Raw genomic sequence first — 27,999 nt, 5'->3', positions numbered from 1 at the left:
ATTAGGATAATTTTTAAATGTGTTATTTAAAAAACTAACTGTAGTGCCGCTTTTCTAGTTGGGTATGGAGATTTTATTACTGAAAACAGCATAGATAAAAGAAGGGCTTTTGAATTTTGCTTGCTGCCTTCTTGTAGGCTTCACTTCCTAAGAGAGTTTGTATAATGCCTTAGTAACATTGGCGTGCTGTGTCCAAGTTCATATTGAACTTTCATATCCACTGTTCAATGTGTTGTAGTGATACTGTGAGATGGATAAGTCATATTGATGTCTCTGAACTCAGTCTTCACTTGTAGAATAAGAATTATAACAGAACCATTCCTGATGCAGGACCCTCAATACTAAATGGTAACAGAGCCTACTCTTGCTCTCAGGTCTCTGGGTGTTTTCCACTATATTATACCCTTTGTTCTTTGTTCAGGATGGAATTGATTTTGTCCTTTATTTAACAACCTTCTAGCACTACTCTTGAGCTGCCCTTAACTTGATTCCCAGTGTCTCTTTATGAGAAAGGTTTTTTAATCTATCTTAAATCCTTTTCATTACAATTTAAGTCTGGTCCTTTTGAAATATAGAATAATTGAACAGATTTTTAAATCTTGGAATTGTCAACTAACTCTCTGCTGGCTATAGGTTAAAAAATTCTAATTTTTCCATTGTTTACTAGAGTGCATATTTTCTATGTACTATGTCTTTGGGGAAAGATAGACCTTGAACAATTTCATGTGTGGTGTGCTGTAAAAGAAACAGAGGAAATGGAAACATGATCAGGGGACCTACAACAGCCTTGGAGAAGAGTGTTGGTCATTTAGGCTCTTGGCTTTATATTATTGGCTTGTTGATACTGTCCATTATCTATTCTACATCCAGTTGGTAGGCCAGATTCTTTCATTTTTCTACATGGTTTTTCATCATTCTGACTATTCATTTGTTTAGATTATGAATAAGAAAATATTAGTAACTTAACATCTATTGACTTTATGTGCTAGGCACTGTTCTAAAAGAGTTTTTCAACAATTTCATGAGGTTGGTGCAAATAATATTCTCAGTTTACACATGAGCGAATGAAAGTACAATGTGATCAAGAAAATCACTCAAAGTTACACAACAAGTAAATTAGAACTTTTGGAAAACTTTTATATCCTCTAAAGTGGTACTATGCAGTAGAACTTTCTGCTAGGGTGGGAGTGTTCTGTGCTGGCCAATCTAGTAGACAGTAGCCACATGTAGCTATTGAATACTTGAAACTGGTCAGTCTGAATGAAACACTGATGTTTAAATTTTATTTAATGTTAATTACTTTAAGTCTAAATTAAAATAGTCAAATGTGTGGCTATTGCATAGGAAAACACAACTCTAAAATGTAAGATCTGCAAAGGCATGGAATTTTTTCTTTTTGGACTATTTTGCTCGATGCCGAATTCATATTGCCTAGAAGTTTGCCTGACAGGTAGTTGATACTTAATACATTTTAATTGAATGAATGGATAAATGAAATAATATGTGACTATGAAATATGTAAGTGTTTGGGTGATATTAAAATTAATAAAATTTCTTTGAGGTACATTCAGGCTCTTATTTGTTGGCAGGTTCTGGGAAATGGCTCTAACATTCACTGGCCTCAAGCTTCAGGGTTCATTGGGTCGATTTGGCAAAACAGCCACTAATGATATAGAAGGTTACATGGAGCTCCCAGATGGGAAGGTGAGTACAGCTACTATTCTACAATAATGAAATTATTTAAATGAAATGAAGTGATATATATATATATGAAAGCAGTCTAAAAAGCACTGCCAGTATTGGCAATAACAGATACTATAATTGCAAATATAATGAGCTTTTAATTTTGCCTTTTCAGATTATCAATTTTAATTCTGTGAAATTTTCATAATCCACATGTACATATCATTTTGTCTTTATTAAATATTATATACACATATAAAGTATGTGAACATTTTCATATATTCACATAGTACTGGTCACTTTTAACTATGTCATGGAGTTGCAACGTTTATAGTGTTTATCTTTCCCTTCTCTCTTCTTTGCCATGATCCTCCAAGAAGACTTACTGGGTCAAAGGTTATATACAGTCTTGTGGCTTTTGCTTTTATTACCAAATTATTGTTCAGGAAGATTGAGCCACTGTATAGTGACATCTACAACACTGCAATTTTAATCTGTTAGTTTCTTCTTCTTCTTATAAAATTTATAGACATATTGCCTATAGGATCAGTTCTCCATTAATATTGTATAAGGCTTCCTATTAGGACGAGTTATATAGTATTATTTGTGGTCATCTCAGTTATAAGTAAATGCCAACATACAAATATTACTCTGAGGAACCAAATGGTCTAGTGATTGCCTAGTGGAATATTCTTAATTTGAAATCATGGTGTATGGTAGGAAATAAAAAGGCTTGGGTGCTGGCTAAATTATAAATTATATATCCAAACCTATAAGATGATAATAAATCATTCCAGCTTCAAATTCTGTAAGAATTAAGCTAAAGATCATTAAAAACATGGTATGAGATATATCTGAAAAAGGTTCAGAAGAGTTTGTGTAGAGGTAGGGGAGAAAAGAACCCATTTTAAATGAAAGAGCCACAAAAGGAAATATTTAGAGTTAGGAGTAAATATTACATATTTAGAGGATTAGTTGGAGTACTCATGTTGGGAAGGAGTGGGAAATGAGATTGAGAAGTATGGTGGGGCCCTAGTGTATGAGGACTGGAACAGCCAGGCGGAACTATTAGGTTCTGGAAGAGTAGAGTTGCAAATGAAAGAAGTTATATATAAATTTGGCCACAAATACCAAGCATATTAGAAGGGAAATGTGGAGTCAAGGAGATGAGCTCAGAAGGAAGATACTGCTTTTATGTAAGAAGAGAAAATGAGAGTCTGGACTCTACTCAGGACAAATGGAAGAGGGAAGCTAGACATGAGTGACATTTCAGAAAGAAATGACTTGTAGGCTTTGGTGACTTTTGGTGGTTTTAGTTACTGGACAGAAAAAAAGAAGTCTAAGTAAAGACAAGTGGGCTGAGGCTTAATAGGTAAAATAGGTAGAATAGATAAGCATAGGTAGACTGGAGAAGTAGAAAAGACTGAGTCAGGTCATAAGTTCCTCTAGGTGAGAGGAAAATGGGGCTGCAGAGTCCTCGAGCAGGCAGGCAAGAATTAGACCAGAGTTCCCCAAAGGGCATCGCCTGCAACATTCTTTTGCACAGAAACTCTATGAAAAGACTTTCCTGGTCAAATTCCTTTGCAGCTAGAAATTTCTCATGGTGATTCCCAGTGAACATTTCTGTATGAAAGCTTCCAAGGGGGGCTTCCCTGGTAGTGGTTGAGAGTCTGCCTGCTAATACAGGGGACACGGGTTCGAGCCCTGGTCTGGGAGGATCCCACGTGCCGCGGAGCGACTGGGCCCGTGAGCCACAACTGCTGAGCCTGCGCATCTGGAGCCTGTGCTCCGCAACAAGAGAGGCCGCGATAGTGAGAGGCCCGCGCACCTCGATGAAGAATGGCCCCCGCTTGCCACAACCGGAGAAAGCCCTCGCACAGAAACGGGGACCCAACACAGCCAAAAATTAATTAATTAATTAATTTAAAAAAAAAGAAAAAAACGCTTCCAAGGGGTCCTAGAGAAAAGAAACTTGTTTGACTTTGTTTTTCCTAGCATATGTCTTTTGAGGCAGCATTAGTTGGAATGGGAGGTTTTGAGCCACAGCGCGTGGTTTAGAACCCTGACTCCTCTGAGTAATTTTGGGCAACGTACTTAACTGTTCTGTGCTTCAGTTTTTTTACTTTATAAAATGGGGATAGTAATAGTCAGGACTTCCATCATCAGCCCAGATGGTTCCTTTGTGCAAATGAGAAAAACTGTCTCTTCTGGGAAAATAAAGTACCCAACCTGTACAACAGCACATGGTATCCTTGGTAAATGTACCTAGTTCATATGGTTTTTAGGATTAAATAACAACATATGTTAAGTGCTCAAGCACTGCTTGGCATGGAGTCAATACTCAATTAGTATTACTTATTATATTAGTTAAACATCTTAAGAACTAGTGTTTGGTGGTACATACTTTGGGAAGTGCTGGATTAAGTGCATTAATGTGAAGTGGTTCTAGATGATCATCCTTATTTGAAATTGAATTATATTCTGCTATAATTTGCTGAGTTCAGTACTGACCTCACAATTATCAAACATAACATTTGATATTATCACTCTTAAAAAGTAGAATTTCATCTATCAAGAACTTTAAACATGTCTCTAAATTTTGACCTGGTAATTCCACTCCTGGGTTGTGTCCTTAAGAGATGTACAAAGAAATCTACTGCCGATATGTTTGAAAAATTAACCAGCATACACAATGAGGTAAAACTATATATAACGCTAGGAGCAAATATGTCAAAATGTGACAAGTGGTTGTTTCTGGGGTAGTGAATTTTCATAGCTGTATTTTATTATTTTAAAAATTAAAAAAATTTTTACTTTCATAACCAAGAAAAATCTTTAGAAACAAGTCTCACCAGCTCTTTGAAGCATATATACACGTTTGTCTGTCTTCATGCACGTTCTTTCCTTTCCGCACACCTGCCAGGTGCTCTCAGGGTCAGAATGGGGCAACATGCTGCTTTGGGAAGGTGGCCACATCAAAGTCGAGCTGAGTCGAGCTGCAGGCAAGACTTGTCACCAGGGTCCCATTAACCAGATAATGCTGGACGAGGGTGAAGTCATCACCATCGGGTCAGATGGATGTGTTAGGGTAAGTTTTCTTTACACTTGGACAGTAGCCCACATCAAAACCTTGCAGATCACCCTGTGGGTTTTATCAGATTTTTATTTCTCACAAAGGTCACTTGATGAAGGAGATCAGTGGTCATTTACTCCTAGGGCCACCTCATTTTAAATAATGCTTCTCTTGTGGTAAATATTTAAATTCTAGTCAAAATTCATTTACATCTTGGCACTGAAGTTTTCTGAGGGGACCTTTTGTTATTTTGATTCTGTTGATATATCAATAGTAGCTTCGGAAAATGAATATCCATGTTAGCACAATATTTTTTTTCTTTAGATATCAATTTGTTTTTATTTTATGTATTTTTTTAACATCTTTATTGGGGTATAATTGCTTTACAATGGTGTGTTAGTTTCTGCTTTATAACAAAGTGAATCAGTTATACATATACATATGTTCCCATATCTCTTGCCTCTTGCATCTCCCTCCCTCCCACCCTCCCTATCCCACCCCTCCAGGTGGTCACAAAGCACCGAGCTGATCTCCCTGTGCTATGCGGCTGCTTCCCACTAGCTATCTACCTTACGTTTGGTACTGTATATATGTCCATGCCTCTCTCTCGCTTTGTCACAGCTCACCCTTCCCCCTGCCCATATCCTCAAGTCCGTTCTCTAGTAGGTCTGTGTCTTTTTCCTGTCTTAACCCCAGGTTCTTCATGACATTTTTTGTCTTAAATTCCATATATATGTGTTAGCATATGGTATTTGTCTTTCTCTTTCTGACTTCCTTCACTCTGTATGACAGACTCTAGGTCTATCCACCTCATTACAAATAGCTCAATTTCGTTTCATTTTATGGCTGAGTAATATTCCATTGTATATATGTGCCACATCTTCTTTATCCATTCATCCGATGATGGGCACTTAGGTTGTTTCCATCTCTGGGCTATTGAAAATAGAGCTGCAATGAACATTTTGGTACATGACTCTTTTTGAATTATGGTTTTCTCAGGGTATATGCCCAGTAGTGAGATTGCTGGGTCATATGGTAGTTCTATTTGTAGTTTTTTAAGGAACCTCCATACTGTTCTCCATAGTGGCTGTACCAATTCACATTCCCACCAGCAGTGCAAGAGTGTTCCCTTTTCTCCACACCCTCTCCAGCATTTATTGTTTCTAGATTTCTAGATATCATCTCATCTCATCAATGAGATGATATCTCATTGTAGTTTTGATTTGCATTTCTCTAATGATTAATGATGTTGAGCATTCTTTCATGTGTTTGTTGGCAGTCTGTATATCTTCTTTGGAGAAATGTCTATTGAGGTCTTCTGCCCATTTTTGGATTGGGTTGTTTGTTTTTTTGTTATTGAGCTGCATGAGCTGCTTGTAAATTTTGGAGATTAATCCTTTGTCAGTTGCTTCATTTACAAATATTTTCTCCCATTCTGAGGGTTGTCTTTTGGTCTTGTTTATGGTTTCCTTTGCTGTGCAAAAGCCTTTAAGTTTCATTAGGTCCCATTTGTTTATTTTTGTTTTTATTTCCATTTCTCTATGAGGTGGGTCAGAAAGGATATTGCTGTGATTTATGTCATAGAGTGTTCTGCCTATGTTTTCCTCTAAGAGTTTGATAGTTTCTGTCCTTACATTTAGGTCTTTAATCCATTTTGAGCTTATTTTTGTGTATGGTGTTAGGGAGTGATCTAATCTCATACTTTTACATGTACCTGTCCAGTTTTCCCAGTACCACTTATTGAAGAGGCTGTCCTTTCTCCACTGTACATTGCTGCCTCCTTTATCAAAGATAAGGTGACCATATGTGTGTGGGTTTATCTCTGGGCTTTCTATCCTGTTCCATTGATCTGTCTTTCTGTTTTTGTGCCAGTACCATACTGTCTTGATTACTGTAGCTTTGTAGTATAGTCTGAGGTCAGGGAGCCTGATTCCTCCAGCTCCGTTTTTCGTTCTCAAGATTGCTTTGGCTATTTGGGGTCTTTTGTGTTTCCATACAAATTGTGAAATTTTTTGTTCTAGTTCTGTGAAAAATGCCAGTGGTAGTTTGATAGGGATTGCATTGAATCTGTAGGTGGCTTTGGGTAGTAGAGTCATTTTCACAATGCTGATTCTTCCAATCCAAGAACATGGTATATCTCTCCATCTATTTGTATCATCTTTAATATCTTTCATCAGTGTCTTATAATTTTCTGCATAAAGGTCTTTTGTATCCTTAGGTAGGTTTATTCCTAGATATTTTATTCTTTTTGTTGCAGTGGTAAATGCGAGTGTTTTCTTGATTTCACTGTCAGATTTTTCATCATTAGTGTATAGGAATGCCAGAGACCTCTGTGCATTAAATTGTATCCTGCTACTTTACCAAATTCATTGATTAGCTCTAGTAGTTTTCTGGTAGCATCTTTAGGATTCTCTATGTATAGTATCATGTCATCTGCAAACAGTGACAGCTTTACTTCTTCTTTTCTGATTTGGATTCCTTTTATTTCCTTTTCTTCTCTGATTGCTGTGGCTAAAACTTCCAAAACTATGTTGAATAAGAGTGTGGAGAGTAGGCAACCTTGTCTTGTTCCTGATCTTAGTGGAAATGCTTTCAGTTTTTCACCATTGAGGATGATGTTGGCTGTGGTTTGTCATATTTGGCCTTTATTATGTTGAGGAAAGTTCCCTCTATGCCTACTTTCTGCAGGGTTTTTATCATAAATCCGTGTTGAATTTTGTCGAAAGCTTTCTCTGCATCTATTGAGATGATCATATGGTTTTTCTCCTTCAATTTGTTAATATGGTTTATCACATTGATAGATTTGTGTATACTGAAGAATCCTTGCATTCCTGGAATAAACCCCATTTGATCATGGTGTATGATCCTTTTAATGTGCTGTTGGATTCTGTTTGCTAGTATTTTGTTGAGGGTTTTTGCATCTATGTTCATCAGTGATATTGGCCTGTAGTTTTCTTTCTTTGTGACATCCTTGTCTGGATTTGGTATCAGGGTGATGGTGGCCTCGTAGAATGAATTTGTGAGTGTTCCTCCCTCTGCTATATTTTGGAAGAGTTTGAGAAGGATAGGTGTTAGCTCTTCTCTAAATGTTTGATAGATTTGCTTGTGAAGCCATCTGGTCCTGGGCTTTTTTTTGTTGCAAGAGTGTTAATCACAGTTTCAATTTCAGTGCTTGTGATTGGTCTGTTCATATTTTCTATTTCTTCCTGATTCAGTCTTGGCAGGTTATGCATTTCTAAGAATTTGTCCATTTTTTCCAGGTTGTCCATTTTATTGGCATAGAGTTGCTTGTAGTAATCTCTCATGATCTTTTGTATTTCTGCAGTGTCAGTTGTTACTTCTCCTTTTTCATTTCTAATTCTATTGATTTGAGTCTTCTCCCTTTTTTTCTTGTTGAGTCTGGCTAATGGTTTATCTATTTTGTTTATCTTCTGAAAGAACCAGCTTTTAGTTTTATTGATCTTTGTAATTGTTTTCTTTGTTTCTATTTCATTTATTTCTGCCCTGATCTTTATGATTTCTTTCCTTCTGCTAACTTTGGGATTTTTTTGTTTTTCTTTCTCTAATTGGTTTAGGTGCAAGGTTAGGTTGTTTATTCGAGACGTTTCCTGTTTGTTAAGGTGGGCTTGTATTGCTATAAACTTCCCTCTTAGAACTGCTTTTGCTGCATCCCATAGGTTTTGGGCCGTCGTGTCTCCATTGTCATTTGTTTCTAGGTATTTTTTGATTTCCTCTTTGATTTCTTCAGTGATCACTTCGTTATTAAGTAGTGTATTGTTTAGCCTCCATGTGTTTGTATTTTTTACAGATCTTTTCCAGTAATTGATATCTAGTCTCATAGCCTTGTGGTCAGAAAAGATACTTGGTACAATTTCAGTTTTCTTAAATTTACCAAGGCTTGATTTGTGACCCAAGACATGATCTAACCTGGAGAATGTTCCATGAGCACTTGAGAAAAATGTGTATTCTGTTGTTTTTGGATGGAATGTCCTATAAATATCAATTAAGTCCATCTTGTTTAATGTATCATTTAAAGCTTGTGTTTCCTTATTTATTTTCATTTTGGATGATCTGTCTGTTGGTGAAAGTAGGGTGTTAAAGTCCCCTACTATGAATGTGTTACTGTCGATTTCCCCTTTTATGGCTGTTAGTATTTGCCTTGTATATTGAGGTGCTCCTATGTTGGGTGCATAAATATTTACAATTGTTATATTTTCTTCTTGGATCGATCCCTTGATCGTTATGTAGTGTCCTTCTTTGTTCTCTTCTAATAGTCTTTATTTTAAAGTCTATTTTGTCTGATATGAGAATTGCTACTCCAGCTTTCTTTTGGTTTCCATTTGCATGGAATATCTTTTTCCATCCCCTTACTTTCAGTCTGTATGTGTCTCTAGGTCTGAAGTGGGTCTCTTGTAGACAGCATATATATGGGTCTTGTTTTTGTATCCATTCAGCCAATCTATGTCTTCTGGTGGGAGCATTTAGTCCATTTACATTTAAGGTAATTATCGATATGTATGTTCCTATTCTCATTTTCTAAATTGTTTTGGGTTCGTTATTGTAGGTCTTTTCCTTCTCTTGTGTTTCTTGCCTAGAGAAGTTCCTTTAGCATTTGTTGTGAAGCTGGTTTGGTGGTGCTGAACTCTCTCAGCTTTTGCTTGTCTGTAAAGGTTTTAATTTCTCCATCAAATCTGAATGAGATCCTTGCTGGGTAGAGTAATTTTGGTTGCAGGTTTTTCTCCTTCATCACTTTAAATATGTCCTGCCAGTTCCTTCTGGCTTGCAGAGTTTCTGCTGAGAGATCAGCTGTTAACCTTATGGTGATTCCCTTGTGTGTTATTTGTTGTTTTTCCCTTGCTGCTTTTAATATGCTTTCTTTGTATTTAATTTTTGACAGTTTGATTAATATGTGTCTTGGTATATTTCTCCTTGGATTTATCCTGTATGGGACTCTCTGTGCTTCCTGGACTTAATTAACTATTTCCTTTCCCATATTAGGGAATTTTTCAACTATAATCTCTTCAAATATTTTCTCAGTCCCTTTCTTTTTCTCTTCTTCTTCTGGAACCCCTATAATTCGAATGTTGGTGCGTTTAATGTTGTCCCAGAGGTCTCTGAGACTGTCCTCAGTTCTTTTCATTCTTTTTTCTTTTTTCTGCTCTGCAGTAGTTATTTCCACTATTTTATCTTCCAGGTCACTTATCCGTTCTTCTGCCTCAGTTTTTCTGGTATTGATCCCATCTAGATAATTTTTCATTTCATTTATTGTGTTGTTCATCGTTGTTTGTTTCATCTTTAGTTCTTCTAGGTCCTTGTTAAATGTTTCTTGCATTTTGTCTATTCTATTCCACGATTTTGGATCATCTTTACTATCATTATTCTGACTTCTTTTTCAGGTAGACTGCCTATTTCCTCTTCATTTGTTAGGTCTGGTGGGTTTTTATCTTGCTCCTTCATCTGCTGTGTGTTTTTCTGTCTTCTCATTTTGCTTATCTTACTGTGTTTGGGGTCTCCTTTTTGCAGGCTGCAGGTTCGTAGCTCCCGTTGTTTTTGGTTTCTGTCCCCAGTGGTTAAGATTAGTTCAGTGGGTTGTCTAGGCTTCCTGGTGGAGCGAACTAGTGCCTGTGTTCTGATTGATGAGGCTGGATCTTGTCTCTCTGGTGGGCAGGTCCATGTCTGGTGGTGTGTTTTGGGGTGTCTGTGGACTTATGATTTTAGGCAGCCCCTCTGCTTATGGGTGGGATTGTGTTCTTGTTTTGCTGGCATAGGGTGTCCAGCACTGTAGCTTGCTGGTCGTTGAGTGAAGCTGGGTGCTGGCGTTGAGATGGAGATCTCTGGGAGATTTTTGCCGTTTGATGTTATGTGGAGCTGGGAGGTCTCTTGTTGACCAGTGTCCTGAAGTTGGCTGTCTCACCTCAGAGGCACGGCACTGACTCCTGGCTGCAGCACCAAGAGCCTTTCATCCACACGGCTCAAAATAAAAGGGAGAAAAATTGGAGAGAAAGAATTAGTAGAAGTAGGAAGAAAGAAAGAAAGGAAGGAAGGAAGAAAGGAAAGAAGGAAAGAAAGGAGGGAGGGAGGGACGGTGGGAGGAAGGAAGGAAGGAGGGAAGGAAGGAAAAGAAAGAAGGTAAAGTAAAATAAAATAAAGTAAAATGTAATAAAGTTATTAAATTAAAAAATAATTATTAAGAAAAAGAATTTTAAAAAAAACGGACGGATAGAACCTTAGGACAAATGGTGGAAGCAAAGCTATACAGACAAAATCTCATACAGAAGCATACACATACACACTCACAAAAAGAGGAAAAGGGGAAAAAATCATAAATCTTGCTCCCAAAGTCCACCTCCTCAATTTGGGATGATTCATTGTCTATTCATGTATTCCACAGATGCTGGGTATATCAAGTTGATTGTGGAGCTTTAATCCGCTGCTTCTGAGGCTGCTGGGAGAGATTTCCCTTTCTCTTCTTTGTTCTCACAGCTCCCGGGGCTCAGCTTTGGATTTGGCCCCCCCTCTGTGTGTAGGTCGCAGGAGGGCGTCTGTTCTTCGTTCAGACAGGACGGGGTTAAAGGAGCAGCTGCTTCGGGGGCTCTGGCTCACTCAGGCCTGGGGGAGGGAGGGGTACAGAGTGTGGGGCGAGCCTGCGGCGGCAGAGGCCGGCGTGACGTTGCACCAGCCTGAGGTGCGCCGTGCGTTGTCCCGGGGAAGTTGTCCCTGGATCCCGGGAACCTGGCAGTGGCGGGCTGCACAGGCTCCCTGGAAGGGGGGTGTGGATAGTGACCTGTGCTCGCACACAGGTTTCTTGGTGGCGGCAGCAGCAGCCTTAGAGTCTCATGCCCGTCTCTGGGGTCCGCGCTTTTAGCCGCGGCTCGCGCCCGTCTCTGGAGCTCCTTTAAGCAGCGCTCTTAATCCCCTCTCCTCACGCACCAGGAAACAATGAGGGAAGAAAAAGTCTCTTGCCTCTTCAGCAGCTCCAGACCTTTCCCGGACTCTCTCCCGGCTAGCCGTGGTGCACTAACCTCTTCAGGCTGTGTTCACGCTGCCAACCCCAGTCCTCTCCCTGCGCTCCGACCAAAGCCTGAGCCTCAGCGCACAGCTCCGCCCGCCCCGGCGGGTGAGCAGACAAGCCTCTCGGGCTGGTGAGTGCCGGTCGGCACCGATCCTCTGTGCGGGAATCTCCCCGCTTTGCCCTCTGCACCCCTGTTGCTGTGCACTCCTCCGTGGCTCCGAAGCTCCCCACCTCCGCCGCCCGCAGTCTCCGCCCGCGAAGGGGCTTCCTAGTGTGTGGAAACTTTTCCTCATTCACAGCTGCCTCCCACTGGTGCAGGTCCTGTCCCTATTCTTTTGTCTCTGTTTATTCTTTTTTCTTTTGCCCTACCCAGGTACGTGGGGAGTTTCTTGCCTTTTGGGAGGTCTGAGGTCTTCTGCCAGCGTTCAGTAGGTGTTCTGTAGGAGTTGTTCCACGTGTAGATGTATTTCTGGTGTATCTGTGGGGAGGAAGGTGATCTCCGTGTCTTATTCTTACGCCATCTTCCCCTCGTCCCATGTTAGCACAGTATTAACAGTGGACTCAGATGTCCTTCTAAAATGCCTGGTATGAATGGGTCATTTTCTAGGGACAACGAGGCCAAACATTTGTTATGTAATTTTATACTGAGTTTACCGATTAGAAATACAAAGGTGAGCTGATAGGATTTGCCTTTGGATGCTCCCTTCCTGGTGCTCTGTGCACTAGTGAACTCGCTTGTCCTCACCTGTGGACACTGTCCTGCCCATAGTGTGGGCTAAGCTGGGACATTGCTTCTGCATCTCCATCCTTCTGGCTGTTGTCACACCTCTTCTCCCACCTACCCATGTGTAGGTACCCTGCTGTTGCTGGCAAACCTGCAGTCTTCTGATTTGCCTTGTGGTCCCCACAGTACATATTTCTACTGAGGCCTTTCATAAGAAAATATTCATAAAAGGGAGTATTCTCCGGACATTCTTTAGGAAGTAGTATTATCAGAAGTAAGACTGTATTATTATTTTTTTTACTAGTATGGTTACTCTGATACTTACTGAGCTTATGTATGGCTCCCACAATATATTAGAGACATGTCTTCCACAGTTTTTCCTCTTACCATTGGCTTTTTGAGTCATGTTAAATTTAATTTTGTTCTATTTTACTCATTGCTCTGAGAATCTTTTGTCCTTTATTATGTCATACAACATATTCACTATCCTTCCAAGGCATATGTCACCCCCAAATAACGTCAAAATATCAAGTGGAGGAAAACCTCAAGAGAAGAGAAGTTAAATACTTCACAGAAGATCCCTTCATGGACATCACTAATTTGCTTCCCCTTTCAAAGTCTGCCCTTATCTCTTCAGTCCTCTATGTTGTAAATCTCTACTTCTCACCCTCTAGGAAAAACCTACTCCAACTCCCAGGAGTTAGTCTGACCCTAGGATCTGGGACTCTCCTCCACAATGCTACTCTGTGGGACACCACCAATCCTCCCAGAGTCTGAGTTGTTGAGTCTAGGATGACGTAGCAGGATGTGGCTACAGAACCATCCAGGCTGGGCTTTGGCACTTCACAGAGGAAGTCCTTCCGAGTCTCTTCACCACATAAAGTGAAACTGTGCTCCCTCATCCTTCCCTAGTACTATTGTGGTCTCCTATCGCAAGAACAACAATCCTTATCTGAATAGTACAGTCTAAATCTATGATAAGGAAGAGAAACATTATCTCATGAAGACATTACCTACATCCATTTTTCTCTGCTTATAATGAAGATAGTGCTTGAATCATTAAGCAAGAAGGTCTGTGTCCCCTCTCCAGGAGCCCACGAATCTAATGTAAGACAAGGCTCGTCATGATGTCTCAGTGGATGACTGAACCATTTATTCCTTGCGGCCGCTATATATGCAGTAAGGCCTGACAGAAACCTTGAAATAAAGTTTACTTTGGGCAAATTAGAATTCTTATTCAGGTCTGTATTTTCTCACTAATCTCCATAAATACAAAGGAAATTATAATAATTCATTATTCCCATTTCAGAGCAAAATCCCAGGGTTAGATTTTGTCTGGTGTTTTAATTTATACCTACTCATTATTTTCCTGAAACAAGAAGAAATGACTTTTGAAAAAAAAATGGGGCCTAGGGGCTTCCCTGGTGGCGCAGTGGTTGCGAGTCTGCCTGCCGATGCAGGGGATGCGGGTTCGTGCCCCAGTCCGGGAAGAACCCACATGCCGCAGAGCGGCTGGGCCCATGAGCCATGGCCACTGAGCCTGCGCGTCCGGAGCCTGTGCTCCGCAACGGGAGAGGCCACAACAGTGAGAGGCCTGCGTACCACAAAAAAAAAAAAAAAACAAACCAAACAAACAAAAAATGGGGCCTTTTCTGGCTTATAAAATATACATTCAGAAACTGCTGATTGATTAAAGTATTTTCTTATTTTTTAAGATATGGGATTTTGAGACAATAGACACTGCTGATACTATAGACGAGACTGGATTATTAGAGATAGAGCCCATTAATGAACTTCAAGTAGACAAGAATGTCAGACTCTTCTCTATGATAAAAATGAATGAAATTGGAAATAACTTTTGGTTGTCTCAGGTAAGATGCACTCTTCTCTCTTTGCTCTTTAAAGTTATCTGGACATTGGGACTTCCCTGGCGGTCCAGTGATTAAGACTTCGCCTTCCAATGCAGGGGGTGCCGGTTTGATCCCTGGTTGGGGAGCTAAGATACCACATACCTCATGGCCAAAAAACCAAAACATAAAACAGAAGCAATACTGTAACAAATTCAATAAAGACTTTAAAAAAATACATTAAAAAAAGTTATCTGGGGCTTCCCTGGTGGCGCAGTGGTTGAGAGTCTGCCTGCTGATGCAGGGGACACGGGTTCGTGCCCCGGTCCAGGAGGATCCCATGTGCAGCGGAGCGGCTGGGCCCGTGAGCCATGGCCGCTGGGCCTGCGCATCCGGAGCCTGTGCTCTGCAATGGGAGAGGCCGCAACAGTGAAAGGCCTGCGTACCGCAAAAAAAAAAAAAAAAAAAAGTTATTTGGACATAAAATTAAAATAGTAGTATAATTTATGGTCACTGTAAATCCATTGTACTATTAAGACTACTGTTGATACTACAATGAAGAGTTCCATAAATTTTGATATTTAATTGACTTGTATTTTATACACAGAAAACAAATTAGCATTTTTATTATGTTAAGTTGACTATAAGTTTTATGAGATTGCTTCATTTATTGTGTCGTTGTGTTCTAAGATGCATGAAAGTTGCTATTGTTTAATTTCAATCACACTTTAAAATATGTGTAAGTTTTTGGTATGTTTTGTCCTTTAACTAAATCATAAAAAAAATTCCTTTAATTTGATAAAAGTCTAAAACGATGAACAAAATACTATTAGGTATTTAATTTTTTAGGATTCCAATGGAGCCATATGGAAGCTTGACCTTAGCTTTTCAAATATTGTAAGTTGCCTATTTTTCTTTTTTTCTAATTCTCATAGTAAAGACCTTTGTTGTTGTTCTTTAAAAGATACTCTTTTTCCATATTTGATCATTGTTGTCATCAAAAACTTGCTCAACATATTCAAAGAATTCATACTGTCTCTGTCTCTTTCTCTCGTTATGACTTTACGTAAAAAAGGATCTATCTCATAACAGAATTTACAAGAAAAGTGGCAATGACAGTGCCTAACATTATACAGTGCTTTACAGGTTTCATAAACATATGGCATTTTAATGTCTATTATCTCATATAATCCTCACAACTACTCTTTTGTAGACAGGCAGTTGCCATCATCTCATTTTACTGATGAAGAAATGGAAACCGGCATTTGAAGTGACTTGTACCAAATCACACAGCCATCAACTGCATCATCTGTCTCTCCTAATTCCAAACTTCAGTGCCCTTTCTATCTTACTATGCCTTTTCTTATTTCTGTTCAGATAAAGTCACACATGATACAGGGTTCTAATTGCATTTCTTTAAACTTGGCCTTAGTTCTGTGTTAACCTATCTTTGAGCTCTAATAGGATCTTTTTGCCTATCTTTGAGCTCTAATAGGATCTTTTTTTTGTTATCAGACCCAAGATCCAGAATGCCTCTTCTCCTTCCATTCTGGAGCCGTTGAAGCCTTGGCCGTCTCTCCTCTCACTTATCTCATGGCCACTACTGGCTTGGACTGTAAGTAGGAACTCATATCTGGACCTTTGTGTTTTGTTTTCAATTCATTTTTTAATGTGTTTGATTAAAGTATTTGAGAATTTTTCCAAAAGGGAAGCTTCTTGATGCAAGTGAGGTGAGTTTCAGGAGAGGGGAAAGGGCCCAAAATACGGCAACCATGGTTATTGCGAGAGATTAAAATAAAGACACATCAATAAGTTACTCGTGAAAATACCATTCATCTTGGTGTTATCCACATTCATGCTTTTCCTTTTCTTTCCATCTCCTTTCTTCCTTCTTGACTTACAGTGAATCTATGTGGACTGTGCAAGGTGAAATTGATCCACCAGTCAGTCATCAGTTGTTTCTTTACTACAGTCGTCCCTTGGTATCTGTGTAGGGATTTGTTCCAGGACTCCACTGATACCAAAATCCACAGATGCTCAAGTCCCTTATATAAAATGGCATAGCATATATATATATATATATAATGGCATATAAACATTATTCATGTTTATAAATTACCTGATTGAGGGTATACATGTAAAGTTTTAACTAAAGAAAGTTCCATTAGATTATCAGTTGATTTAATTTTTATGATGTTTCTTGTTTAGTGCTTAAATGTGAAGTGAGCTAAAGTTATTAAAGATATTTATATATATATATAAATGTTTCTTTTAAAACTGTCTTTCTGTAGGCTCTGTTAGACTCTATGATTTTGCTAGCAAAACTCCTTTGGTTCAGATGAAATTCAAACAAGGAGGTACTGCCCTTACTTGGGTACCACGACGGGTAAGCTTATTGTTATAATGAATTTCTACTAGAATCTATTTGTAAATATGGTATATTAGTGCTATTTCTTAGAAACACAGATATTTTATGACTCTGGATTTTAGAGAAGAACAAAAATTTTAGTTCACTCAGAACGTGATAGAAATCATATCATGACTTTGCTATTGTGGTTTTGGTTCTGTTTTAATGAAAATCTATTGTTATGCCACCTAAAGTTTAGAAATAGTTCCATGTTAAAAAGTAATTACCTGATGGGCTTCCCTGGTGGCGCAGTCGTTGGGAGTCCACCTGCCGATGCAGGGGACACGGGTTCGTGTCCCGGTCCGGGAAGATCCCACATGCTGCGGAGTGGCTAGGCCCATGAGCCATGGCTGCTGAGCTTGTGCGTCCGGAGCCTGTGCTCCGCAACGGGAGAGGCCAGAACAGTGAGAGGCCCGTGTATCGCAAAAAAAAAAAAAAAAAAGTAATTACCTGACAGAACTTTGTGTATCTGTCCTTTTCCTGACTCTGATTCATTCATTCTTTATATTTCCAGCATGTCTGCAACGTGCCAGTCCTGATTCTGGGAATATAGCAATGAACAAAAAGAAAAAAAATATTTGCCCTCATGAATCTCCCACTAGAGTGGGAGACAGGAGGCAGAGACAGACAAAAAACAAAATAAGTAAATTTATGTGATATGTTAGATAATGATAAGAGCTATGGAAAAAATGAGAGATCATTGTTCTAGTTGTCTATTGCTGTGTAATAAACTACCCCAAATGTAGTGGCATAAAACGGCAATCATCTTGTTTTGCTCAGTCTCTGGTTTGGGAATTCGGACAGGTGACAACAAGGATGGATTATCTCTGCTTCACAGTATCTGGGCCCTCAGTAGGGTAGATTTGAATGGTTGGGGCCTAGAGTCATCTGAAGCTTCTTTGTTACAGGTCTGGCACCTGGGTTGAAGGTTAAGCTAAGCTGGGATGTCAACAGCAGTGCTTACCTGAAGCCCATGCCACGTGGAGAGGTCATTATCACAGCATGGTGGCCTCAGGGCAGTCACACACTTCTTTATGGCAGCTCAGGGCTCCAAGATATAGTGTTCCAGCAAATAAGGCAGAAGCTGCTGTCCTTTTATGACCTGGCCTCGGAAGTCACATAATGTCACTTGTACCATACTCAGTTGGGTGAAGCAGTCACAAGCTCCCCCCTCCCAGATTCAAGGAGGGAGGGACTTAAACCCCACCTCTCCATGAGAGGCATAGCAAAAAATTGACAGCCAAGTTTTTAAAGTGTCATGGGAATATTTGGGGAATATTCTATCCTTATTGTTTTGGGTTGAGGTCAAAGAGAAAATGTTCCAGGCCCAAAGTAGATGTGGAGGTGGCTGGAATGGAGGGGAATTTCATGATGCGATCAAGACCAGAAGGAGAACTCAGGCCAGGGAATAGAAGCAGAACAATGATGAGGCTGGATTAAGTGGAAATGACAGAGTATTTAGATTACCAAACACGGATCACTCTTTATCCTAATCTATTTACACTCTTACCTAAATTCTTTAAAATACAGCCTATGTAATTGAATCATTTTTTCAGATGCTTGGGCAATGTCCATAGAATGTTTTCTTTTTTAGCCTTATATCCAAGTAATGATCATATGGACATTATGCTTGAATTGCCCCTTCTTCATACCCTCTTGCCTTTCTGGAAAACTGCACATCATTGTTTACAATTTAGCCCAGGTCAGATATCATCTCCTCTGCATAGCCCTCCATGACCCCACCTTCACGTAGAGCTGCGTACTTCTTCCTTTGCGGTTTTTGTTTAAGGACTGCGTATATACCTCTTTTATAGCACTTATCACAGTGTACTAAGATGACTTGCTTTATTGATTGTCTTTCCCACCAGACTGTTTGTTCTTCATGGCGACACCATATCTTATTCATCTTTGTACTTCCAGTGCCTCTAGAGTTACTGGTACATTTAGACACTTAGTAAATGTTTGCATAAACATTCAGTTGGAATTGAATGGAATATAGTTTTCTTATTCCCAAGGTTTTCGTAATTGCCTGGCTTCAGGGATGATCAGTCTGCTCTAAAGAATACCAAGGCTCTTGCCCTTCTCCTGAATGCCTTCTGAGATAGCAGATGTAGTACATTAAGACATTGCTCGATTTATATCTCTGGCCCAGACTTCTCCTCTAAGCTGCAGACTAGGTCAGCTTTCTTTGCTATGTGCTCTCAGAATGTTTATTTCCGTTTACTTATTTCAGTTCATAATTCCATATTCATTTGTGCGGTTGATTAATGTCTGTCCTCCCACTCGACCATACATTTGTAAAAACAGGGGTTGAGACTGTTTATGCTCACACTTGGGTTGCTGGTGATGGGTGCCTGGCACATAGTAGACAGACGCTCCACCAGCTTTTGCTCATTGAATGCTTGGATTGTCATTGTTTACCTGTCTCATGGTCTGCAGTGGTAAGGAACTGTCATAGAAGAGATGGAGGTTACCAGAAAGTAGTATAAGGAATTATTGATTAGCATTTATTTTAGTTAATTATTTAGTTAAATAATTTAAGTCTAAATAAAATACAGAAATCTGTTATGTAGTACAGCTTTCTTAATCAACTAATTTCAGAAACCTTGCATTTCTTTTTTGTCCAAGGTAAGCAACAGTGGAGCACAGATTATTGCAGGATTTGAAGATGGCGTTGTTCGAATTCTTGAACTTTATGATCCAGAAGGGCTCACAAGTTTTGTGGGACGGAAGAGAGTTTCAGATGCAGATATTTGTTTGAAACAGGTTTTCAAACCTCATACTTCTCCTGTCACTGCTTTAGCTTATGATCGTGATGGAGAAGTTCTAGCCACAGGGGTAAGTAGTAGATTTCCTTGTGTTTCCTGTTGAATTTTCCTGGTTAACCCTGCCTTGTTAGTCTTCCTACTTAATGATGCCTTATTTGCTCATATTCCTTTCTGAGAATATATCCCTATTTTGTTTTCTTTGTATTCAGATTCTTTCAGTATAGTCTGTGCATGACATTTAAAAATATTCTTACAAATTGAGTTGTAATGCTTATTTTAAATGAACAGAAATGTTCAACTGGGAATCATGCAACATGTTTTATGTATAATGAACGTTTTATAACCTAGGTATGTTCTTATGTGGAATTGGCCTAAATGAAGAGAATAAACATGTAAATGCTTTATGTATAAATAGGTGAGCGTATGCATTGTGGAATTTTTTGTGAATCTTATATACAGGTATGGTGAGCATCTTTTCAGAAACACATACAAGAAAACATGGTTTGTCAAGTGTTCTCATGGGGAAAATGAAGCAAATATTTGAAACAAGAATGTTCCCAGAATAACCTGGGGAAGTATGATCATTGTAGGTATACGTATACAGTGGGTGTAATATAGCTGTTAAATGCTTCTTTGTACTGTATGCAATATGTTTCATAATAATATATATTTCGGTATCTCTCTTTTTCTTAGAGTAAAGATCAAACTGTCTTCTTCTTTGAAGTGGAAAGGGGTTATAAGCCAATCGGTTATATTACTACTCCTGGACCTGTTTGCCAGTTAACCTGGTCTACAGCCTCTCATGTAAGTAGTTATTTGTCTTCGTGTTTAAATCTCAGTTACTACGTAGTGAAGTGATCTGGTAGATAGACAATAGTGGGTGGAATTATTAGCTCCACTCCTGGGTCCCGCTGTGAGGGGCCAGGGAAGCTGCTCAGCTTTACTAGTGGAGCGTTACTCAGGAGCTTCAAGCCCTTCCCATTACCTCCTCCTTCTTCCATAATCTAATTATTGTATCAGACTTTGCTTCAACAATGGAGACTTCAGCCCAAAACACAACATGTCAGAATGTGTTGAGTGTACTTGTCCTCATGTTTAATCTCTTTACTTCCCTTCTGCTCCCATTCCAGCTCCATTTTCTCTTCTAATCTTCCATTGCCTCTTTTCTAATAACAATTGGGGATTCATTATTGATTACTAATCTTATTTAATGCCCCTAATTTCCCTAATTTTGAGCATAGGATACTTCAGTCACCTGAATATTGATTGAATGTCTAAACCAGGTACTTGTACTAGGGTTCCAGCATAATAATAATGCTGATGAACTGCGTAGAGGTACTGTCAGGATTTTGGAGGTGGGGGGTAACATCTTTAATCTATTTTAAGCTCTTCTAAAGAAAATGGCTATAAAAATATAGTAGTACCTAGAAAAAAATATTTTTTAATTAACAAATACTCATTGTTTTCATCTTTGCTAGGCCCTGGCAATGGATTCAATAAGCAGTATATAACAGTATCTTCTGAAGGAGAAAAAAAAATACACATGTTTAAGAAGTTATATTGGTCTGTGATAGAATTATTTAAGATTTCACAAGGGAATGGGTGACTAAATTATCAGTGATATCAGTGGTATAGACAATACGTGCTGTGAATATAGAGCATGTATATCAAGAAAGGGAATATCAAGAAAGGGAGAAGTTAACACGTGATGTGAGTTAGTTGGGAGGAGGAGAGTGCAAGTTGTGTAGGCGAAGGAAAGAGAGCTGCAAAGGATGCTCTGTGTTAAAGCATGAGCTATTGTATCACAACATATAATATTTTGTGCATCCTTCAATCATTTCCCTATATAACAAAGTTTTAAAAAACGCAGCATTTTTCAGGGGTTGGGAATGATGGGTGGGAAGGGGGTGGGTGTGACTATAAGGGGCAGCTTGAGGGAGATCTTTGTAGTGGTGGGATAGTTTATGTTTTGATTGTGGGTGGTTGCATGAATCTGCACATGTGATAAAATGACACAGAACTATACACACATTCTATATTAATGTTGATTTCCTAGTTTTGATATTGTTGCAGAAGTAACCAGTGGGAGAAACTGGGCAAAAGGTATAAACCTCTTTGTACTATCTTTGCAGCTTCCTATGAATTAATAGTTACTTCAAAATAAGAAACTAAAACAAAAATTAAGGCAGAAAAGACACCCCCCCCCCCAAAACAAAAAAACAATTCAAAAGTCATTTCAGTCAGTGGTGCCAATTAACACTTATATTTCTAGTATTATTTGGGAATTAGTAAAGTAAGTTACTCTCATCTCACAATATATACATGCGCCAAATCATCACGTTATGCACCTTAAACTTACACAATGTTATGTCAGTTATATTACAATGAAGCTGAGGGAAAAAAGTAAATTAACATGTATAGCTGATACTGCACACTTCAGTTGTCCAAATAGCAATAGCTGTTAGCCCCTACCAGCTCACTGGTCAGACCTCCTACCTTCCTGAATGCATTAAGCTTCTGCTCATTATTTTGGTTTCCAATAAAGCTGCATCACACACAGAACCATTCCATCTGCAGTGGTCACTACCATGATCACTTAGGCAGCAGTGTGGAGAAGTTACAAGGGAGCCAAATGAGAGGCAGGTAGATCTATTGGACAGCTGTGTTCCAGAGAAGATGTGACCAAAGTGTGAAAGACCGTGTGGATAAGAGATAGGTAGAATTGACTGAACTTGGTGATCTTCCGAATTTCTGGGGGTGATTTTGATGTGTCTAAATGAAATTCATTAGAGTTTTTCTAAGACATGTTGTTTTTCCTCCTGCATTTTTCTGAGAACACCATTCTCCCCGTTACCTAAACCAGAAAATCTTTAGAGCCATCTCTTCCCTACCTCTAACCACCCTGCTTTGGTGGTTCACCAAGCCCCCCCATTGGTTATGCACCCTAAACATCTGTTAAATCTGTCTCTTCCTCTATGTTGTCTTGTTCCTCTTTGTTTCATGCATTAAGCTTTGAACTTGATCTTCTCTGCCTAAAATGACCTCCTTCTTGTCATCCTAGCACACATCAACTCACTATATTTTAACACACAGTTTACTAATATTTTATTAAGGATTTTTGCATCTACATTCATAACAGAGTGATAATTTCCCCCTTTTGTAATGTCCTTGCCAGGTTTGGAATCAAGGTATTTCTGTTCTCTTTTTTTTTTTTTTTTTTTAAAAAAGTCTTTTCTATTCTCTGGACCTGATTTGTTGTTTGTAGGAGGATTTTTAATAATGGATTGAATTTCTTCAGTAGATGTCTTCTTTTAGCAGTTTATAGTTCTATAATTTCCAACCCACAATTTTATACCCAGTGGTAGTATCTTTCAAAAACGAAAGTAAGTAAACAATAATGTGACTTTTTGGATGAAATGAGCAACTCCTGTTCTCATGCAGCTTAGGGTTGTGCAAATGTTTTAAAGGCAAAGGCCCAGCAGAATGTCAGGCTCCCTTTTCTGCATTTCCCATTTCTCTGGTATCATGTGCCATCAGGTCCTAACTTTCTTGTCACTTTGAACTTCAGCTTGTGTCTATTCATCTCTGAGAGAATGCCTAAAACTTTAGAACACTGCATTCTGTTTGGCTTCTAGGTCCCATGCAGTAATTTGACCAATGCCCTTAGGAGAAAGAAGTGCAGAGAATGCCCAACTCACCTCACCTAGCTTCCCTTCTCCTGCTATCTTGGCTCTTAGAGCTGTGGCTGTACTGGTTTCTCTGTGTTGTCTTGAACTAGCCGGTTTAGCAAAGTTTTCATGTGTCATTGAATTCAGTTTGCTAACATTAGTATTTTTCATCTATGTTTATAAAAAAGATTTGGATGATATTTTCTGTCTTCATAGTTCATCATCAAGTTTGTTATTAAGGTTTTTTTCATCTCCTAAGATGAGTTGTAAACTATTCTCTCTCTCTATTCTCTTGAAGAATTTGTAATATATTAGAATTTTGAGTTTTTGGCAGACTTGGTAGTAGAGCCATAAGAGCATAGGGTTTTTTTTTTGAGGTGCTTTAAAAAAAATTAATTCAATGCCTTTAATGGTTATAATTCTTCTTTTTAAATTTTAAAGTATAATTGACATAAATAAGTCTCAGATATGCGACATGATTTGATAATTGTATACATTGAGAACTGATCACCACAATAAGTCTAGTTAACATCTGTTACCATACATGAGAACTTTTGAGATCTACTCTGAGCAACATTCAAATATGCAGTACAGTATTATTAACTATAGTCATCATGCTGTACATTACATTCCTATGACTTATTTTATCACTGGAAATTTGTACATTTTGAACCCCTCCATTTTAGCATCACCCAGCCCTTGCCTCTGGCAACCACCAGTCTGTTTTCTGTGCCTAATGCTTTTTTCTTTTTTAAAGATTCCACATACAATTGATATCATGCAATATTTGTCTTTCTTTTCCTGACTTATTTCACTTAGCATAATGTCCTCAAGGTCCATCCATATTGTTGCAAATGATAAGATTTCATTCTTTTTTATGGCTGAATAATATTCCATTGTGTACATATAATCACAATGGAATATTTTCTTTATCCATTCACCCTTCAATGAACACATAGTTTGCATATCTTGGCTATTGTAAAGAATATTGTGATAAACTTGAGGGTGCATGTATCTTTTCCAGTTAATGTTTTCATCTCAGATAAATACCCTGAAGTGGGATTGCTGGATCATGCGGTAGTTCTATTTTTAATTTTTTGAAGAATCTCCACAATGTTTTCCATAGTGGCTGTACTGATTTATGTTCTCACCAACAGTGCACAAGGGTTCCCTTTTCTCTACATCTTAGCCAACATTTCTTGTCTTTTTGATAATAGCTATTCTAACAGGTGTGAGGCGATATCTCATTGTGGTTTTGATTTGCAGTTCCCTGATGATTAGTGATGTTGAGCATATCTTCATGTACTTGTTGTCTGTCTCTGTGTCTTCTTTGGAAAAATGTCTGTTCAGCTCTTCTGCCCCCTTTATAATTGGATTCTTTGTGCTTTTTTTTTTTTGCTAATGAGTTGTATGAGTTCTTTATGTATTTTGGATGTTAATCCCTTTTCAGATAGATTATTTGCAAATATTTTTGCTTATTCATAAGGTTGCCTTTCATTTTGTTGAGTTCTTTGCTGTGCAAAAGCTTTTTTAGTTTGATGTAGTCTCACTTTGTTTTTGTTTTGTTTTTGTTTTTGCTTTTGTTGCCTTTGCTTTTGGTGTCAGATCCAAAAGCTCATTGCAAAGACCAATGACAAGGTCAAGGAACTTACTGCCTATGTTTTCTGTAAGGAGTTTTATGGTTTCAGGTCTTACGTTCAAGTCTTTAATTTGTTTTGAGTTAATTTTTGTGCACGGTATAAGATAGTAGTCCAGTTTCATCCTTTTGCCTGTGGCTGTCCAGTTTTCCCAGCACCATTTATTGAAGAGACTGTCTTAACCCCCTTGTGTAGTCTTGGCTCCTTTGTCATAAATTAATTTACCACATATATGTGGATTTATTTTTGGGTTCTCTATTCTGTTCCATTGATCTCTATGACTGTTTTTATGCCAATACCTTATTGTTTTGATTACTATAGCTTTGCAGTATAGTTTGAAATCAGGTAGTGTGATGCCTCCAGCTTTGACTTCTTTCTCAAGATTGCTTTGGCTATTCAGGGTCTCTTGTGGGTCCAATCAGATGTATTCTTCTTGGTTTAATTTTGATAAGTACATTTTTCCCCCCTAGGGAACTTGTTTATTTCCTTAGAATTTTCAAATTTTTTGTCTGTAATTTTCGTAATATTCTTAATGTCACAGGATCTGTAATGATGTTTCCTTTTCAGTTTTTTATACTGGTCATTTTTTTCCCTTCCTCTTAATCTTCCTAGATGTTTGTCAATTAGTGTTTTCAAGGAACTTTTTACTTTATTGATTTTATTTTGGTTTTTATTTTATTAAGTTATATTCTTTTATTACAATCCTACATTTACTGTCTTAAGGTTTATTTTCTTGTTTTCTAATTTCATGAAATGGATATTTATATTTTATTATTATTCTTTATATGTATCTTTATGTGTACCTTATAAAGCTATAGCCTTTAATGTGTCCCACAAGTTTTGATAATGTAGTATTTTTATTATCATCCAGTTGAAAATATTTTCTCAGTTTCATTTTGATTTCCTTGACCTATGGACTATTAAAAAGTATTGATATTTTATTGTTTATTTTTAATCTTTTTTTTTTTTGGCTGTATTGGGTCTTTGTTGCTGTGCACAGGGTTTCTCTAGTTGCGGTGAGTGGGGGCTACTCTTTGTTGTGGTGCACAGGCTTCTCATTGCAGTGGATTCTCTTGTTGTGGAGCATGGGCTCTAGGCACGCAGGCTCAGTAGTTGCAGCACGTGGACCCTAGAGTTCATGGGTTTCAGTAGTTGCGGTGCATGGGCTTAGTAGTTGCAGCATGTGGGCTGTAGGGTGCACAGGCTTTAGTAGTTGTGGCTCATGGGCTCTAGAGCGCAGGCTCAGTAGTTGTGGCACACAGGCTTAGTTCTCTGCGATATGTGGGATCTTCCTGGACCAGGGATCGAGCCTGTGTCCCCTACATTGGCAGGGAAATTCTTGACCACTGCACCACAGGGAAATCCTTTATTTTTATTATTTAAACTTTATTTTTATTGAAGTATAGTTGATTTACAATATTAGTTTCAGGTGTACAATATAGTGATTCAGTATTTTTATAGATTATACTCCACTTGAATTGATTATAAAATATTGGCTATATTCCCTATGCTGTACAATATATTCGTGTGGCTGGTTTATTTTATACATAGTAGTTTGTACCTCTTAATCCCCTACCTGTATCTTGTCCTCCATCTCCACTGGTAACCACTAGTTTGTTCTCTATATCTGTGAGTCTGTTTCTGTTTTGTTATATTCACTAGTTTGTTTCATTTTTTAGATTCCACATATAAGTGATAACATACAGTATTTGTCTTTGTCTGACTTATTTCACTAAGCATGATACCGTTCAGGTCCATCCATGTTGTTGCAAATGCAAAATTTCATTCTTTTTTATGGCTGAGTAACCACATCTTCTTTATCCATTCATTTGTTGATGGACAGTTAGGTTGTTTCCATGTCTTAGCTGTTGTAAATAATGCTGCTATGAACATTGGGGTGCATGTATCTTTTCAAATTAGTGTTCTTGGGTTTTGTTTTGTTGGGGATATATACCCAGAAGTAGAATTGCCAGATCATATGGTAGTAATATTTTTAGCTTTTTTAGTAACCTCCATACTGTTTTTTTTACAGTAGCTTCATCAATTTACATTCCCACTGACAGTGTACCAGGGTTCCCTTTTCTCCACATCCTCCCCAACACTTATTAATTATGGTCTTTGGGTTGATAGCCATTCTGGCAGTTGTGGGATGATATCTCATTGTGGGCTTTGATTTGCAATTCCCTGATGGTTAGTGATGTTGAGCATGTTTTCATATGCCTGTTGACGATTTGTATGTCTTCTTTTAAAAAAATGTCTATTCAGGTCTTCTGACCATTTTTAAAATTGTTTGCTTGGATATCGAGTTGTATGAGCTGTTTATATATTTTGGATATTAACCCCTTATGGGTCATGTCATTTGCCAATATTTTCTCTTGTTTAGTAGGTTGTCTTTTTGTCAGTGGTTTACTTTGCTGTGCAAAAGATTAAGTTTAATTAGGTCCCATTTGTTTATTTTTGCTTTTGTTTCCTTTGTTTTAGGAAACAGATCCAAAAAAATATTGTATGGTTTTGGTCAAAGAGTGTTCTGCCTATGTGTTCTTCTAGGAGTGTAATGGTTTCTGGTCTTAGATTTAGCTCTATAATCCGTTTTGTGTTTATTTTTTGTATATGGTGTGAGAAAATGTTCTAGTTTCATTCTCTAACATATAGCTGTCCAGTTTTCCCAGCATCATTTATTAAAGGGACTACTTTCCCCATTGTATATTCTTGCCTCTTGTTGTAGATTAATTTTGCCCATAAGTGTGTGGTTTATTTCTGGGCTCTCTATTCTGTTCCATTGATCTATGTGTCTGTTTTTATGCCAGCACCATACTGTTTTGATTACTGTAGCTTTGTAGTATAGTCTGAAATCATGGCATGTGATACCTCCAGCTTTGTTCTTTTTTTTCAAGATTGCTTTGGCTATTCAGTGTCTTTTATAGTTCCATACAAATTTTAGGGTTATTTGTTTTATTTCTGTGAAAAATGCCATCAGTATTTTAATGGGCATTGCATTAAATCTGTAGATTGCCTTAGGTAGTATGGTCATTTTAACAATATTAATTCTTCCAATTCATGAACATGGGGTATTTTTCCATTTCTTTGTATCTTCAACTTCATCAATGTCTTATAGTTTTCAAAGTATAGATCTCCTACCTCCTTGGTTAAGTTTATTCCTAGGTATTTTATTATTTTTCA

The 27,999-nt window shown here is 38.2% G+C and overlaps 1 protein-coding gene across 1 annotated transcript in view; it reads left to right on the top strand.

Moving 5' to 3' along the window:
• Positions 1-27,999, top strand: part of CFAP44 (cilia and flagella associated protein 44) — a 134,838-nt gene that overhangs the window by 25,190 nt on the left and 81,649 nt on the right. Inside the window, exons 7-14 of the mRNA XM_027119618.1 lie at positions 1,590-1,704; positions 4,607-4,771; positions 14,208-14,363; positions 15,189-15,236; positions 15,855-15,954; positions 16,631-16,725; positions 19,375-19,584; positions 20,208-20,318. Of these exons, the coding sequence (XP_026975419.1) occupies positions 1,590-1,704; positions 4,607-4,771; positions 14,208-14,363; positions 15,189-15,236; positions 15,855-15,954; positions 16,631-16,725; positions 19,375-19,584; positions 20,208-20,318 (1,000 nt within the window). The remainder of the gene's footprint in view (positions 1-1,589; positions 1,705-4,606; positions 4,772-14,207; positions 14,364-15,188; positions 15,237-15,854; positions 15,955-16,630; positions 16,726-19,374; positions 19,585-20,207; positions 20,319-27,999) is intronic.

This window comes from Aethalodelphis obliquidens, unplaced genomic scaffold (assembly GCF_003676395.1).
Source record: "Aethalodelphis obliquidens isolate GAN/ISIS:26980383/991018 unplaced genomic scaffold, ASM367639v1 scaffold1, whole genome shotgun sequence".
NCBI lineage: Eukaryota > Metazoa > Chordata > Mammalia > Artiodactyla > Delphinidae > Aethalodelphis > Aethalodelphis obliquidens.
This window is presented reverse-complemented; position numbering and strand designations above follow the sequence as displayed.